The 19040-nt window shown below is 34.4% G+C and overlaps 1 protein-coding gene across 1 annotated transcript; it reads left to right on the plus strand.

Annotated features, from left to right (window-relative positions):
- Positions 1–7369: 7369 nt before the first annotated feature.
- Positions 7370–9108, plus strand: LOC128885692 (uncharacterized). Its single transcript, XM_054139877.1, has 2 exons — positions 7370–7644; positions 7738–9108. The coding sequence occupies exons 1-2, from the start codon at positions 7390–7392 to the stop codon at positions 7813–7815; spliced, it is 333 nt and encodes a 110-aa protein (XP_053995852.1). The 5' UTR covers positions 7370–7389; the 3' UTR covers positions 7816–9108.
- The last annotated feature ends 9932 nt before the right edge of the window (positions 9109–19040 follow it).

A 19040-nucleotide genomic window follows, 5' to 3' on the forward strand; every position in this document is an offset into this window, starting at 1 on the left:
TGTGATTGTGAGAAAACCAATTATCCGATAATCACTGATTTTTGCACACACAAAGAACATATTAATCACTACTTGTTCCCACAAAGGCCAGCGCTTCATCTTATAAAATGTCGGAGATACGAATTTTTGAAAAAAAAACGCTGAATTTCTCGGTTTTCCAGATTTTTCTCCGTTTCTCATTATCCGATCGAAACGTTCGAGGTCTCATTCTATAGGTATTTTCATCACCTACATTTCATTTCATTGGACCATTGATATTGCTGCATTAGTTTAAAAGTTATAAGCAAAAAACGACAAAAATCGCGATTTTTTTGCATTAAGTTGTTGATAATAAAAGAACGGTACAGAGTTGGGAGTGAAAAACATATACCTATTAATCTACGCATCCCCTTTTATGTAACTGCACAATCGGTTTGCTGTTCGTATTTTTGTCACAAAAACGCTGTTTTAATTCTCTACCGATTGGCCTATATATGAATCTTTCTTCCGCTATTCTTTTATTTTATATAAACATTCTTACCAAAGTCTTTGTTTAAATTTATAAAGATACATGTAATGCCATGATACGTATAAAATTTTCTAAATACTTTCACTCAAAACAAACCTGTTGTAAATCTTTTAAGGTATGTATTGGTAAACACAAAGTCATTTACTAGTAGTAGTAGTAAGTTTATTAATTTCAGCCTTCGGTCCAGAAATGGGACTTGGTTTTACATATTCTATACTAACACATCTATCCACCCTGCCACTTTACATTTGTCACACCACGCAATTACACACACTGTCTTTCATTCTCTCCTCTGAACGTATGTTACTAATTGTGGTTTGTAATCTTATCCTTCCCATTTACTAAGTTCCTTATCCAATTTACATTTCTTACGTTAAACCTAACCTCTAAGAGCTCTTCTATGCTTATACAGGGTGTCCCAAAAATGTTGTAACACCTTGAAAGAGGTGGTTCGGGAGGTGATTTAAAACAATTTTTTCCTTAGCGAAAATGCTGTCCGAGGCTTCGTTAAGAAGATATTAACGGAAAACTCCGACTAATCAGAGCGCGAGGATGCCGCGGTAGGCGTAGGCTACGCGCTAGGCGACCGCGCTCATTCGCTACTGCGGGCGCTCCACCGGCATACGCGCACTCTTATTGGTCAGTGTTTTCCGTTAATACATCCTCAACGAAGCCTCGTACATCATTTTCGCTAAGGAAAAAGTTGTTTCAAATCACATCCCGATCCACCTCTTTCAAGGTGTTACAACTTTTTTGGGACACCCTGTATATTCCTCCATTCTCTCCTTTTCTTTCTCGTGTTTCGCTGTTTTTTCGGCATTTGTTGGACGCTCTCTTCTTGTAAGTCTCGGCTCTGCCACTACTTTCCCTAACGTGCCTACTTTATCGACTGTCCCCTCGTTCCTATCAATCGGCTGACCCGCACGATTTCAGCCGTATCACCCTTTCCCTTTATTTTCCGCCTCACCTCCACTTGCACTTACTCTCCCCCTAATACCCTGCCTAATTCTTTTCCCTGTGTATAAACCTATCGCTTTCTTATTACTTTTAATCACTTTTTACGCAATCTACTCTCGCCACCCTTACGCACAACGCCACCCCTCCTAACCAAGTCTCACAAAGCCATTTACTATTTTACGATTTATAATTTTTCTTCTTTTCATTCCCAAAGATAATTGATGATATGCCGCTCTAATTTAATTAACAAAATAATATAAAATTAGAAACTTAATTTATTAATTTAATGATCATCCTTTTCGGAGGTTTACACTATCCTTAATTTAAATCGCAAGAGTTTCAAGTTGCAGTTTAAATTATTTACTTCTGAATCTGATATTACTTGCATAATTATGTTTATGCCTATTCAACTTTAACGTTTAATTAATGCATACTCCAAATTCTAAGTAAATTCAAATCTCTCAAAAGATGAAACGTGAATTTTCATCATGATACCTATCATAACAGTAAGCAATTTTTATCCACGCATGACTTGTTTGCATATTGAAGTCAAACGCAAACCTTGTGCAGGTGTTTAGAAGTTTAAACAGTTGTACATACTTGTCAAGCTTTATCTTAAACGTGAGAAGTTGAAAAGTGACTACTAGAGATTAATTCGCTTTCATTCAAGGTTTAATTAATACACCTGTCGCATTGCATCGTTATTTTTTTTTAAATTTCTCAAAGTCATCGATAACACGTTGATAAGATTTATCGATAATTAGTCGATACGCGTACGTCTAGATTACAAATAATTAATCACATTCTAAACGCGTAATCATCATTAATATTTAAACAAGAAAAATGATACTTCCGAAAAAAAAGACAGTTTAAATTTACAACATTATGGTAAATAGTGGATGTATATTCATCATCATATCGACTATGGAATTATTACATTGTGAATATTATATTATATTATTGATTGTTCTAATTATGTTTATTATTATATTCGTGAATTAAATTCTACTTATTAGATACACTTTTAACTAAATATGATTAAAATGTATAAATTATGCATAATGAATTTGTATAAATATCTGCAGTCTAATTATTTCAATAATTTTGGGACGATTCAAAAATATTTAGTTCGCCAATGGAATTAATTTCATAAGAGAATCAACAATAACACAATTTCTTTATTGGGTATATTATTTCTGTCTCTGTTAATATTATCACTGGTTAATCAATTATCTCGATCAGTTACTGTCCGTTTGATTAATATTATCGAAAAATATGCATGAATTAAAAACCATAAAAAAGGTTCCTAATTTGACAAATGAAAATTGATTGCGATTGATATTTTCCAAAAAACATATTATGATTTGTTAGAATAAGATGCATTATATTAAACTTATAATTAGGAGTAAAGACATAATTTGTTTTGCAGTAGTATTCTACCATTGAAAGTCGAATATTTTTTACAGAAAAATTTCTTTTAGAAAAATACTCTTCATTCACGACAAGGTCGTGCAGAAATAAAAAAGATTTTTACAAAATAACGCAGGACGTAATCTTATTGAGAAAATTACAACAAATTTGAACAATCATTCCTTGTTAAGGCTATATCAACGATAATATAATACACGAATAGGAAATTATGGATTGTTTAAAATATTTTTATATACCACGATTCTACGATAGTATTTATATTAAAAGTACTTTAATAATTCTTTAAAATTCATTATAACAAAAGTGAAGAATTGATTGAGGTCGAGCAATCGTGTAGCATAGACGTGTTTATTGTAACAGTGTTTGTTTATGCCTATGCGGATCACGAGTTAACAGTGAATATATCCAGTGATTAAAAACCATTCCATAGAAGGAATACATCATTACATATGTAGATTCGAAACTTTCCCTGACCTAAGGGTCTAGGAAAATGACGAAGACAATTGTATACACACCACACAACAAGAGCAGTTCCCAAAAAAATAACAGGCAATAAGTATTGAAGCCATAGAAGAAATCAAAATTAAGGAATACGTTAAAGCATTCTGTACAATCATGAAACCAACAGATATCCATTTCATATCAAGAATATCCAACAATCGCATATGTCTCCATGTAGCCAATAAGGAAATAGTAAAGCAGCTCACAGAAAGTAAGAAACAGATTGAAATTCAAGACAGAATCAATCAGGCCGCTCATAATCCAATAAAAAAGAATGTATGTCCAGTGATCCACCATCAAATCCTAGAAGAACACTTGAAGAAACTAGATATGACACTAATGTCATCAATTACTTTTATTCGAGCAGGATTTGCAGATATAGGGCTACCTCATGTCCTAAGTTTTCGCCCGCAAACCTACATTAATCCTGAAGACACAAATAAACTACGAAGACACCAATCATTATTGAAAAAATATATCGACAGACTCACTTAACCGCTCTGTATGTAAAGGAACTGGACATCTTACTAAAAACTGTCCAAACTGTCAAACATTGAGAACATTACTACAGTTTAATCACCTGGTATGTAAAATCTCCACAATTCTCTCACGCCAACCCAAGTACATGACATCCGGGCACAAATGCATAAAACAACCATGGAATATGAACACCATATAAACAATGATACCTACGTAAACACTTTTACGACTAAACGCCCTCTTTCAATGACCACAACAGAGACGAACAAATCTACTAAATTTATCGAATCAGATTTTGAAAAAGAAGAAATTGATGATAGTACCAACGAACAAAACTGGAAAACATCGGATCACTAAAACATTAGAAGAAAAAAATAACCGTATCGAAATATCTCAAATAATATTGTTGCGACAGTATGAAGATGCAGCACTACAGTTCCGAGTTACATCGTCGCGACGGTGTGAAGATGTTGCGACGATGTGAAGTTGCGGAAACGAGTTCCCGCGCTTCCGGTTGCCAGGAAGCGGCAAACATTTAAAATAGAAGAAAGCGATTCGAAATCTCAAAGAGAGAAGACGTTTCACTACAAGTCTCCAAGATTATCGTTGTATAATCGTTAAATTGTTAAAAGTTATAGTTTGTTAATAAACGTTATATTTAGTTTGAATGAATTCTCGTGCTTCAACCCCCCGGCGTAACAATATGATTAAACAACTTCCAGAAATAGCATTACAATTTCTTAATAAAATATACAACATTATCTGGGCCAAGAGAATCTTTTCAAGGAAATGGAGGCTTGCCACCGTAATTCCAATACTCAAGCCACGGAAAAATCCTTCAATCCAACTAGTTACACTACTTTACAGCCAAAATGTACATTCAATGCCACAATTTATTTCATATGTATTTTGGCCTACTAAACTTGAAAATCGCAAGAAAAAATTTTGTATGAATAGGTTCTCGAGATATGAATTCTTTTTCAATTTTTTTCTGATATACCTTCACATTTTAGGCCATATCTCGAGTTAGAAACGTCCAATTGAGTCTAACAAGATACCATATTAAAGGTAATCGAATCTCCAACTATTGTTTCTCACATTGTTTTTTAACTGGTTCGGCGTTTAAGTGTTATGAGTCAAAATATATGAGAAACTTCGATATTTCGGCTAAAATAAAACACAAAAATGTCTCCCATCGCCATGCAAACATAGAAACTATCAATTTATGTCCAGTTTCTTGTTGTTTACGTATAAATCGCACTTTTACGAAGAAAACAAGCTTTTGCTGAGAAAAATCTATGGATAAATACCGGAGTTAGGAACAATTGAGTAAAGGTACAAAAATTCCAATTTTACTCTGTTCTTGTATTTTTTTCTTATTTATATAGAAAACATTTATTTAATTAATTTCGATTAGAAATAATTTCGGCCTTTACTTTGTCTTCTGTTACTCGTTGAGTTCGTTTCTCTGATGAGGAACCAAATGTAGTCTCCCAACATTCTTTCATCCCAATATCCTTGATAGCGCTGCTCAATAGTTTTTATATCTTGGTGAAACCTTTCGCCGTGTTCGTCACTTACATCGTCAAGATTCTCCGGGAAAAAATCCAAGTGAGAATGTAAAAAATGAATTTTGATCGATATATTTACGCCTGTTGAAATTAAAATTGAAATTAAATGTACAAATTTTTCCATTTTGTCAAATTAAATAGAATAACAATATATATTCCATAACCATTTTTGCATAATTTATTAGCAAATCTTCAATAACTTTCTTATAATTCATACTCTGCCGAGCCAGAAGCCCTAAACTATTGAACAGTGCTATCAAGGATATTGGGATGAAAAAATGTTGAGAGACTACATTTTGTTCCTCATCAAAAAAGCGAACCCAACGAATAACAGAAGACAAAGCAAAGGCCGAAATTATTTCTAATCGAAATAATTAAATAAATGTTTCCTGTATAAATAGGAAAAAAATACAAAAACAAAAGTAAAATTAGGATTTTTGTACCTTTACTCCATTGTTCCTAACTCTTTAACAAAAGCTTTTCTTTAACAAAAGCTTGTTTTCTTCGTAAAAATGCAATCTATACATAAACAATAAGAAATTGGACATAATTTGACAGTTTCATAAACGTTTCTTATATAAATAGAAAGAAATACAAAAACAGAGTAAAATTGGGATTTTTGTACCTTTATTCAATTGTTCCTAAGTCCGGTATTCATCCACAGATTTTGTTCAACAAAAGCTTGTTTTCTTCGTAAAAGTGCAATCTATACGTAAACAATAAGAAAGTGGAGATAATTTGACAATTTCTATTTTTAAATGGGTATGGAAGAAATATTCGTGTTCTATTTTAGCCGAAAAAATCAAAGTTTCTCGTATACATTGGCCCGTAACACTTAAACTATTGAACCGATTGGAAAATAATATAAAAAGTAATTGTTGAAAATTCGATTACCTTTAAAATGGCGTCTTGTGCGACCCAATCGGACGTTTCTAACTCGAGTAATGGCCTAAAATGTGAAGGAGTGTCAGAAAAAAATCGAAAAAAAATTCAAAAATTCATATAAAAAAAATCTATCGATAGACAAATTTTTTCTTGCGATTTTCAAGTTTAGTAGACCAAAATACATAAGAAAAAAATTGTGACATTGAATGTACATTTTTATTTTTTTATTTTGTAAACTAGTGTTATTGATTATTGAATTACATTTTGCCAAACTTTGCCTTTGGTTAAAGCAAAGCCTTTGGGTGATCAGAACAACATAACCTAACAAAATCCTGCGTATTCTTGTCAACATACTACGAATTTAAATTTAATTGACAGTTATGACTGAAATTATAATTGATAAATAATTGCACGGAGTAGTTACGAAAATTCAATTGTTAATGTCAAGTACAATTGACAATTGATTAATTTCAATTGGCAATGGATGCCAGCAGTTACGATAGATAAATTATTAATTGAATTACATTTTGTCTAACATTAATCTATCGTATACATAAGTCCAATGAAAGTTTCGTTTTAATTGTCATAGACAATGAATACTAGCAATCGTAGCAGGCCAACTGCTAATTGTCAATCATTAATCGAATTATATTTTCTCCAATACCAATCCAACGTACATGCAAGTCCAATAAAATGTTCAATACATCTAAACGATCGCTGGCATTGATCTGTTAACACTATGCTTACTGAGCACGGTCATTTTGACCCATTCCAAATTTCACAAGGTTTTAAACCATTTATATTTTATGCCAACCATTTATGTCGACTTTTGTTCACATAAAATGATAAGCATGTATTCAAATTAATTTTTGCTCAAGCCTTCTAATTAATTTTAGTAAATCGACTTCGCTTATTAAAACATTAGTTCATCACTAATAGAAATCTGATAAGAAATCTCCGTAAATCTAGTGTTAAAAGATTCGAAACAAAACTAACAGTGTATAATCGACTAATAACAGTAAGAACGTATTTCCAGGGGCAGGAAGAAGCAACAAAATGCCGATGGAATTTTTAGACCGATTCCCGATCCCGAGCCTTCGGGTCTACACGACTATCAGTTTCGGCGTCCTATCCTGTTCGGTGTTCTACGCTGCTCAAATTATCAAGGATCCTGGTTGGAAAAGTAATCACACGTACGTGGAGACCGAAACGGATACCATAGCCGGCGATGTCGAGTCCGATCCAAGGAATCTTGGAATGCATTTGAAGGAACTACTTGAATGCATGCTCGATGAGCCGATCTGCATCTGGGTAAGTGGTACATGATTGTTTGTTTCGGGCTCTGTGAAAGTATAAGGTGTAGAAATTAAATCTATGCCTTCATATTCAATTATTTATAACTAGACTGCGGATCTTTATGCATTTATAGAAAATTTGAAGGCGCAAGAAACTACAAAATGCAAACAATATACAAGAATATAAAAAAGATTGAAAATAAAGTTCATGTTATAACATTTGCAGAATAAAATAAATTCTTATTTAGGTTCAATTTTTATAGGGATGTTCGCGAATATTTTATTTTGCATAAAGATCCGCAGTCTATTTATAACTTTAGATTAAGGAGGTAGACACGGGTAATGCAGCGAGATGACATTACCGGCAAAAATGGGCGTAAAAAGAGGTCCGGGACTTTTCGTTTTTCGTCCTTATATGAGAATATTTGAGGCTTGGTGAGGGCTCATTCGAAAGAGGAAGGTACAGTATGCTTTGGTCATGATTCAACGAAATTTTGTTAATATCTACAATGCCCGAAATTTCTATAAAACCACCAATATTTTGACGAATTTTTTAAAAGTATTATTAACTTTACTACTTTTTTCTCATCTACAATTATATTTAATTGATACTGATCATAAATCTACGAGTATCTGCTCAGAAATGATTACCTTTTGGGTGTGTTTACATTTTTTGCTGTACGAAGCAAAATATAAGTCCAAAATTTCTATAAGGCCACTCAGTTTGTGCTTAGATTCTGAGTAAATAAGTCCAGCTAGGTACAATAAAGGAAGTGAAACTCCAATAAAAAAAGTAAGTATTTGCGTAAAAATTGATCTGTAAATTTATTGAAATCGTAATATATTATATTTTAATTTCTTACTAGTAAAATGCCACAAGAACAATTGTTAACCAATGAATAAAAGGCATCCACTGACGCTTATAGGGATATGGGATGTTCTAAGCGCATAATTGCAAAGAAAATTAACCTATCACACACCGTTGTAAATAATTACGTAAATTTAGGAAAAAATTATGGTAAAAACCATTCCAAAGGGGGAAATCAAAAGCTAACCAAGAGACAGCATTCATTTTTAATGTGACCTGCATCAAGAGAATTGAAAAGTGCAGCACAACTTCGCGTTGAATTAAATTTGCCAGTAACTACAAGACGCGTACAACAAATTTAAAAAAATTCCAAACGATTCCACTGGACAATAATGGTGCAGAACCAGCACTCAAAGCTGAACACAAACAAGCTCGTCTTGATTTTGCAAAAACACACATGTCCTGGTCCAAAGAGTGGGAATTTGTTATTTTTTCTGATGAAAAGAAATTCAATTTATATGGACCAGATGGTTTTAAATATTACTGGCATGATTTAAGGAAAGAAAAAGATATAATAATGAGTTGCAACTTTGGTGGTGGTACATTAATGATCTGGGTTGCATTTAAAGCTGACGCCAAGACACCAATCTGTCGCATTACTCGTAAAATAAATTCTGAAAAATATACAGAATTATTAGACAAAATTTTAATACCATTTATTGAAGATATTGGACACGATATGTAGTGTTCGCGCCTCCCATACCCAACAATAAGGAGTCAAATAAGAACACGAAACGTAGGGTACGGGATTGGTCGCGTAGGTAAAGCGGTCGACTGTGGATCCGAGGATCGTGGGTTCGAATCCCCGTGCCTTATTTTTCGGTTAGACTTCTACAGATAACTTCATTTATCAACACGATAACGCTGCCATCCATACATCAAATTACACAAAGCAGTGGTTAGCTGAAAAAAATATCAGGATTTTGACATGGCCAGCTTGTTCCCCAGAATGAAACCCAATAGAAAATCTTTGGGGGATACTCGCGAGAAAAGTTTATGGCAATTATAAGCAATACAGTACTGTTAATGAATTATGGAAAGCGGTGAACGAACCATGAACATCTATTCAAGAAGACACACTACAGAGTTTGATTTCGTCAATGCCCCATCGTATTTTCGAAGTTATTCGAAGAAATGGCAGTTCTACTAATTATTAATGAAGAAATAAAAAATATTTTACTGTTAATTTTGAACCTACTTATTTAAAAAATATGTGGCTTTATAGAAATTTCGCAGTTTATTTTATATAAAATTATATATTTACGTTTATTTCTTTAAATAAATATTATTTCTATTATTTCAATCTATACAGGGTGTCTCATTATAATCTTCCCACGCGATTATCTCGCAAAATATTCATCATTCGAAAAAAATGTTTAAACGAAACATGCTCTATCTGAAGGGGGACATTCAATGGTATACACTGTTTTTTTCTAGGTGGAGGCGCCTCCAAGATTTGAAGGTCACCTTTGTTTTTGAAATGTCATTCAAGGTCATTTCCATGGTGTAAAGTTTTCTTCTTCACTGCACGTCCAGCGTATCACGATCTACGGTGTCAAGAATCCTTCGACGACATCATTTCACCCGTATCACATTTCTTTACATCAAGCATTACGTGATACCGATTATTGTGCCAGATTGAGATTTTGTCAATGGTCTCAGCGTAGGATAATGCGTGATCCTTTTTCTCCTATCTGGTATTTTCGGATGAAGCAACTTTCAAAAACACAGGAGAAGTGAATCGTCAAAATTTCTACTATTGGTGTGATGAAAACCCTCACTGGCATCGAGCAATTGAGCATCAGCGTCAATGGTCTCTAAATGTTTGGTGTGGCATTATTGGTGGCTATTTAGTGGATCTATATTTTTTTAACGGTACACTAACTGGAGAACGATACAATAATTTTCTTCGTATTGAGTTGGAAATCCTTTTAGAAGACACTTCACTGGGCACCAGAAGATGAAAACTTTAAGCCATGGAAATAACCTTGAATGACATTTCAAGGTCAACAAAATATGGGTCAATGAATTCGTTTTGAGATAAGCTATGTGTCTAGTGTGAAAAAACTACGTTTCCATTAAAAAAAACAAAGATGACCTTCAAATCTCGGCAGTGCCTGCACCTAGAAAAAAACAATGTACACCATTGAATGACCCCCTTCGGATAGAGTATGTTTCGTTTACACATTTTTTTCGCGTGATAAATATTTTGCGAGATAATCGCATGTAAAGATTATAATGAGACACACTGTATATACGTGTTTTTAATACGCCTAAAATGAAATCATACTCAAATTTATCATAAGTACAGAATAATTATAAGATATTACCAAAAAACGTAATGGCTTTATGGAAATTTCGGGCACTGTAGTAATATGAGTGTCTGAAGGAGTGTTTAAAGTTTCAGCTGCAATAGGCTATCTCCGAAACTATCATGGATAGAAGAAAACTTTTTAAGAAAATGTTTCATGGTTTTCTATCTGTATATAAAATCATACCCCAAATTTTGTAAAAAATAATTAGTTTATAATAAAGAATTTGTTTATGACATTATTTTAAAAGTAATCACATTTTATATAACAACTAAGAAGAACATACATTTTTTTCTGAATCTATTGATGTATCGTATACCATGTTTGGTTCTTATATTTTTGCGCATTTTAATATTATACGTACACCCTCGCTCATAAATATGTGGACACGTACTACTTTCAATGAATAACTAATATACACCGTAAATTATTACTATACAACTTTTGTTGCTAAATTCTATGTTGGATGTGTATTTAACAACATTTAATAATATTAAATGTTTTGACTGCTATATTTAATGTTATAGTGGAATTGTGGGATCGTTTCGATAGAAAGTTCCGGAAGAATGTTCATTGTATCAAACACATTTATGGCGAAATATTACAAAATAAATGAGATAATATTACTTCGGATACAATGAAGAAATTAATAGTATCTAAATTTGGTAAAAAAAAATGTTAAAAGCTTTATAGCTTTAAAGCTTTAAGCTCTAAAGCTTTTTATCATTACTAATGTGATATTAAAAAAAAAACATTAATAAAATATATTCGCTAATATAACATAAACATATCGAAAGATAAATGACATAATTGGTATTAATAGATTCGCAACTTTTATTAGATATTTACTGTCCACATACTTCTGAGCGGGGGTGTATTATATGCATCGCGCAGATACGCCGGGTCGCGGTCATACCAGATATGGTCATTATCTTTGTTGTAGCTATTGTTTTTCGTAAACAACATACATATATAGCTACGTACATGTGATACATCAATAGATTCAGAAAAAAAATATGTTCATATTTGTTATTATATGAACTGCGATTACTTTTAAAATAATGTTAGAAACAAATTCTTTATTATAAAGATGTTACGAGCTAGGGCGATAGCGACGCGCGTGTGTGGCTCTGCGAGTGGGGTGTATTCGAGAATTGCACCGATACGATTAATTAGTATGTATCAATGGAGCCGAAGATTTGAGGATAGAGTAGATAATGCAGACGACTCTGACGCGAAGTCAGATAGTTGCAGGAATCGGTATCTCCCAGTGAAGGGTAACCGTAGGTTAAGGTGTTTGATTTTCTTGGTTATTGGAGACAAACGCAGACGCCTCTGACGCGAAGTCAGGTAGATGCTAGGAATTGGTATCTCCCAGTGAAGGGTAACCGCAGGATAGGTTAAGTTTAGGAGTTCGGTTTGAGTACACAATGACTAAATCGTATCGTTAAAATGTGACACGCGTCGTTAATAAAACCTCGCAACTTGTTAATTTAATAGAATAATAACTCGAGCGGTAAAGTTATTATGTTCAGGGATCGTTACACTGACTAGGTTTGGTGATTTCAAAGTAAAGGTTTGATGATTGATTTTACAGACTTTTAAGTTTACACAAAGAGTATATATTCAAAATAACTGTACTAATTACAAGTATCCAGTGTCGTGTTGTCGCGATTAGTGTATGAAGTTAAAATTACCTAAGTGCTGCGCGGTGTTGACGCACTGGCGATGCGAGGGTTGAGAGTACTTTTATGGCCGTAATAGATTTTAAAACCGTCTTCGCGGATCTATATGGTAACGATGATCGAAAGGAGCTGAACCCCGATCTCACTAGAGTACTACTCTGCAGACGATCAATGTGTCTCTAACGAGTAACTCTTTCGTACTAGCCCCCGAGCAACGAAAATCGTGGGTTTATATACCCCTAAATGTTGGTGGGGAACCGTCAGTGATTTCCATATTAGGAAATTTGACGGTTAGGATTTTCGTTGCTCTGAGGTCGGCAGCTGTGTGCCCTGGGTAAAGGGTAGATTAGAAAGTATCCTACGCAACACGAGTCAAAGATGATATTAAGAGGATGCAGCTGCAGGATGCACTCCAGTGAGACCGAGCTCCAAATTCCAGAAGGGTAGACAAAATAAGATTAATGAACGCGAGCTTCTAAAAACGGAGAGTTTCTGTATACGTAACAAAGAAATTATTTTTTTTACAAAATTTTGGGTCCGATTTTATATGCAGATAGAAAATCATGAAACTTTTTCTTAAAAAGATTTCTTCTATCTATAATAGTTTCGGAGATAGCCTATTGTAGCTGAAATTTCATATCATTTCACACCCTAAATATGAAAACGGGACAGAATAAAAAGTAGGTATATCTTATTTTTCGGCCCTTCAAAACATATCCAAAAATCAAAACAATCGGAGGCAGACACCTAAAAAACATTCCTTATCAGTCTCTCTTTCTTCTTCATCAAACTGTCTTTTTCTACTTCGTCGATGCTTTGAAACTCTGAACGGATTCGAAGCTGAACGGACTTGAAATATTTGGTTATACGTATAATGTATACCCAACCGAGGTGTCGATTTTGTTTACACGCCGAGCGCCAACGTAGAAAGGGACAGACAGTAGAGGAGAGAGAGCGAGGTCCAAAGACACAAGGCGCAGAGCCGAAACGTATCGGAGAGACAATACGTATCTCACTTTCGGTGGCTAGGTCTTCCTTTTCACATTCTGGACAGAATACAGAAATAGCAGAAAGCGCCATCTCGTTTTCATCGGGCAGCCGTGTATCTATGTGTTGGGATTTCAATAAAGCGATTTGGATAGCTAAGTGCACTTATCATTTTATTATTGAACACAAAACTAAATACGTATACATGAATAACATATTATTAACACATAAAGATAAGAACTGTAAAGAAAATTCTGTTGTTATTACAAGACAGAAGAAACACGTGTGTCGTAGATAATAGAAAACCGGTTGGCGCTGCTGTCGGCAATCGTGAGCCAATTTTGAATAAGCAGAGTTCGCCTGGTATTGACCGATTTCAGTACTATGGTTATTACCATTTCTATGCGCAACAATCTGCTGTAATACCGACCGGCCGAAATAGGAGAGGTCATGTACCGTGTCTACCACCAGTGTCTACCAAACAGAACTGAATTTCGAGCACTGGAAGTGGTAAACACATTATTTTGAAAACAATTCTATTTTTTTTCGCAAAATTCCTTTCTTTCTCACAAGAAAAAAGTTTGACGATACAAAAAACCTAAAAAAGCGCGATAAAACTGTTATATAAGGAAATACAACTGACAAGTTTTTCGACGAAGAAACAATGACAGTCCAATTTGCGGAAGACCGGAGACGCGTTTACCTTTGCTATAGTCATACAGTATTGTTTTCTACGGTAAACAAGTCAGTACATTTTTAAAAAGGTAGTGTTTTAATCGATTTTGATAACATTCTATACGATTAGATAACATTTATATCGATAATGGAGCAGTAAATACAAATTTTTAATTTTTTGCATCTTATCAAAACCTAGGTTTTTGGTACAAAGGTACACTTTTCTCAGAAACGGTTAGCGCGATATGAACCAAATTCTACACACTTGTTTTTTGATACTTGGGCCTAATTTACACAGTGGATTTTTTTGAAATTCCAAATGGTTAATTTTTTTAAAATGCTCAAAGTAGGACAAAAAAATGTATAGGTCTGCGCGGCGGTAACTTTTTTTGGAATCAAAAATATTAGATTATGTTACTAATTAAACTGTACACTAAATATTAATAAAAGAAATATTATTCATTTGATACACAAGAATGACTTCTCTTTATCTAGAGACGCCGTAGCGTCTCGACGCCAAGTACATGAAAAAATAGCCTCCACGTACATGTATGCCTGGCGCTGGCGCTACTGCGTATCTTTACAGGAGTGCAGCTCCATTCCAACCTAATCTGAATCTTCTGTCATTAATATCTCGTCACGCCTGCAATATTTTCTAAATGTAAAGGCATTTTTCTTATGTAAATCGCACATAAGCTTTCGAATACAACCAAAATCAATAAAATCGGTTCACGAATAACATAGAAATCGTAATATCACGTCATGATTTTTCCTGAAACGGTAGGCAGTAGGCAGTCTTGTTGTTCTTATTCTGATTCTTCAAGGAATTTTTCGTCAACCCTTAGCCAATAGGAGCTAAGGCCGTTCGTCGATTCGTCGACTCTCGAAATCAGTCGGCAGGACTCATCTATCGGAATTGTAATATGCCGCTCACGCCGCTCGTTCATTTCTAACCTGTATAACCTGTCAGTCTGTATTGATGACATTTGGACGCTGCAAGTTGAATAATTATTTTAAAGGCTACGTGTAGTGATATTGTATTGGGAAGTATATGGTTATAAGGGATAAAATATCTACCTTGTTGTTGTAGAAAGAAATATATGTATAAATTTGGTGTTTGAGTGTGCAGTTCATAATACAAATTTTAGTAAATGTTCATTTTGTGCAAATAAGAAACATTGTGGAATAAGAATAACTGTTTTAATACAATAAATTGTGTATTATAAATAGTGGAGCACTTTTTTTATTTTCACTTTGTCCTAAACATTTAAATTGCTTGCGACAGAGCTTTCTGTCACGCGTTCTGTGTACTTATGAACTGTAAAAAGAAAGAGAGAGAGAGAGTAACAAAAGTGAATATATATATTCCATACGACATTAATTTTATTTGTAAATAACATATACAAACTTTATTTTACTCGCAAATTAATGTAGAGCTTAAAATAAAAATACATTTGTCTTTTATTATAGTAAGCATAGAGTCTACAATATACATAATGTGTCTGGTCAGATATAGGAAAGAGACCAGCTTCAGTCCTTTAAGTTTTCAAAAGTATACAGAACGCATGGCAGGATGTCTCACTGAAAGAAATTTAAATGTTAAAGATGAAGCGAGAAATGAAAAAAAAGAAATCAACTATTTGTAATGCATAACGTGTGGCAGAAAGTCTATTTGCGAGCAATTTAAATGTTTATGTTTAAGTGAAAATAAAAGAAAGTGGTTCACTATTTATAACACAAAATAATGGACTTGTTTATTCGTTTTCTCACCTCGATTCCGTTACACCCTCTCCCTTTGTTTTTCTCTATTTAAATAAAAAAATAAGGTATCTGTTTATAAATCACAAAACCAACGTTCATTTTTTTATATATTTTTATTATATTAATATATTATATTTATATCTTTGTAAAAAGAAGTGAAATCCCCCCAAAAAACTTCAAAAAAGTAAAAAAATGACGCCAAGTACATGAAAAAGTAGAGGACTTAACAAGTAATCACAAAAAATAGAAGATTCCCATAAAAAACTACAAGAAAGTAGAAAAAGAAGTGAAATCGAAATGATCTGCCAGTACATGAAGGTGCTTTCCAGCAAAGTGCAAAGGCGACACTATGTAACACAATGAAAAATTCGGTGCTTTCCAACTATGCGCAGTTAACATGCTGCGTGCAACAGTGCTGACGTTCAGACCATAATGACAACTCATGTAAAGTGACTGCTCCGCACTTTGGCGGTGAAATGAAGAAGCTAAATAGCGTAACACCCACACAGTTTTGTGAGACTGTTTAGAAATTTGCCTAGATGTCCGCGGCCTGGAAGTCAAATGCTTGACGTGGCCAGGCAAGGCATTCTTAGATCATCAATACCCATACATTCTTTCTTGCAGACTTTCAGATAATTTGTCAGTTTTAAATTCTGACAATATGACTACTCTTTCATTATTTTGCGTTTTAAATTAATTCTTATTCATTGACATCTTGTCCTTGCCTGGCCACGTCAAGCATTTGACTTCCAGGCCGCGGACATCTAGGCAAATTTCTAAACAGTCTCACAAAACTGTGTGGGTGTTACGCTATTTAGCTTCTTCATTTCACCGCCAAAGTGCGGAGCAGTCACTTTACATGAGTTGTCATTATGGTCTGAACGTCAGAACTGTTGCACGCAGCATGTTAACTGCGCATAGTTGGAAAGCACCGAATTTTTCATTGTGTTACATAGTGTCGCCTTTGCACTTTGCTGGAAAGCACCTTCATGTACTGGCAGATCATTTCGATTTCACTTCTTTTTCTACTTTCTTGTAGTTTTTTATGGGAATCTTCTATTTTTTGTGATTACTTGTTAAGTCCTCTACTTTTTCATGTACTTGGCGTAATTTTTTTACTTTTTAGAAGTTTTTTGGGGGGTTATATTAATACAACATGTCTTGCAAGGAACAGCAAATCAATCATGTAGAAAAACAAACTAACAACGTTTATTATAAACAGTCTGAAATATACAATTATCAAATCGATCATACCAAGTATGAAACGATATTCAATTTTAATATATTTCAATAAAAACAAAAAAAAATCCTCTGTGTAAATTAGGCCCAACTATCAAAAAACAAGTGTACCAAATTTGGTTCACATCAGCCTAGCCGTTTCTGAGACAAGTGTACCTTTGTACCAAAACCTAGGTTTTCAGGAGATGCAAAAAAACAAAAAATTTGTATTGTACGAGGTGTGGGACTTAAATAACGAGACTGGTGTGAGAAATGTGATTTATTGCAAATAAAGTTCCATTTAACTTTTATCTCCTTCAACATACTCTCCTCCCCTACCTATACACCGCTGCATACGTGTCTTCCATTGTTCAAAACATTGCTGCAGCTCATCAGTTATTAGCCTCTTCAACAACTCTGCCGTTTTTATTTTTACATCTTCAACAGACTGAAAATGTGTTCTCTTCAATGCACTTTTGACTTTTGGGAACAGGTAGACGTCACACGGTGCGAGATCTGGTGAATACGGATGATCAAGCATGGAATGTGCTTGTCCGCTAAAAACTGCTTTACAGATAGGGCATTGTGGGCTGGTGCGTTGTCCTGGTGCAGAATCCATGAGTCGTTCTTCCACAAATCCGGTCTTCTCTTCCTTACTCTTTCCCTCAGCTTGATTAGGACTTCTTTGTAGTATTTTTGATTAACGGTTTGACCTTCAGGCACCTAGTCAGTCATTCTGTTGAAGATGTAAAAATAAAAACGGCAGAGTTGTTGAAGAGGCTAACAACTGATGAGCTACAGCATTGTTTTGAACAATGGAAGACACGTATGCAGCGGTCTATAGATAGGGGAGGAGAGTATGTTGAAGGGGATAAAAGTTAAATGTAACTTTATTTGCAATAAATCACATTTCTCACACTAGTCTCGTTATTTAATTGCCATACTTCGTATTGTGTTCTAGACCTGGTCTCCAGTCTAGTGTATCTGTACATATCTATATTATATAACATATGAACTAACCTGATGACCGTTACGATATGTGTATACAGGGTGTCTACACTAAAGTGTGACAGACGCATATTTCAATAACTACTGATGATACGAAAAAATTGTTTATTTGTAAATTGCAGGATACAATGGGCTTCACATTGTGGCATAAACGAAATTCTTTTGATATTATTAAATTAAAAGATATGATGTTGGGGCTTTCTAGGGACATAGACCCTTGCTATCGAATATATTTATTTTATTTATTAGTTTTCAAGATAGAACGCTTCGAAATTGACTGATTTTCAGCGGAAGAGTCTCATTTTGAGTGACAAGTAAAAACGGTCCTGTTAGAAATATTAGGTGCGCAACTAAGTTCTCGCTGTTTTTTTTTATGAAAATGCAACTTTATTGTGAAAAAATGGTTACCTATGAATCATTCAAAGTATTGCCCACCATTAGCTACAACTTGTTCCCATCTTTCTGGCAGAGCTCGAATACCTTGACGGTAAAAGTGTTCGTCTTTTGAGGCTATCCACGAATCAAGCCATTTTTTGGTATCTTCATAGGAGCTGAACTGCTGATCAGTCGGATCATGTGCCACAGAACAGAAAAAGTGAAAATCGGACGGCGCAATATCCGGGGAATATGGCGAGTGGGATAGGACTTCTCATTTGAGCGTTTCCAAGTAGGTTTTAACGGGTTTGACAACATGAGGGCGAGCGTTGTCATGGAGTAGAATCACTTTTTCGTGCCTCTCCTTGTATTGTGGCCGTTTTTCGCGCAGTTCAGTTGAGTTCGATACCGCTCTTCATTGATGGTTTCGTTCGGTTTCAACAGCTCATAATAAATAACACCGACCTGATACCACCAAATACACAGCATAATCTTCGCAGTGTGAATATTCGGCCGAGCAGAT

The sequence above is a fragment of the Hylaeus anthracinus genome, unplaced genomic scaffold, assembly GCF_026225885.1.
Source record: "Hylaeus anthracinus isolate JK02 unplaced genomic scaffold, UHH_iyHylAnth1.0_haploid 11981, whole genome shotgun sequence".
In the NCBI taxonomy this organism is placed as follows: Eukaryota; Metazoa; Arthropoda; class Insecta; order Hymenoptera; family Colletidae; genus Hylaeus; species Hylaeus anthracinus.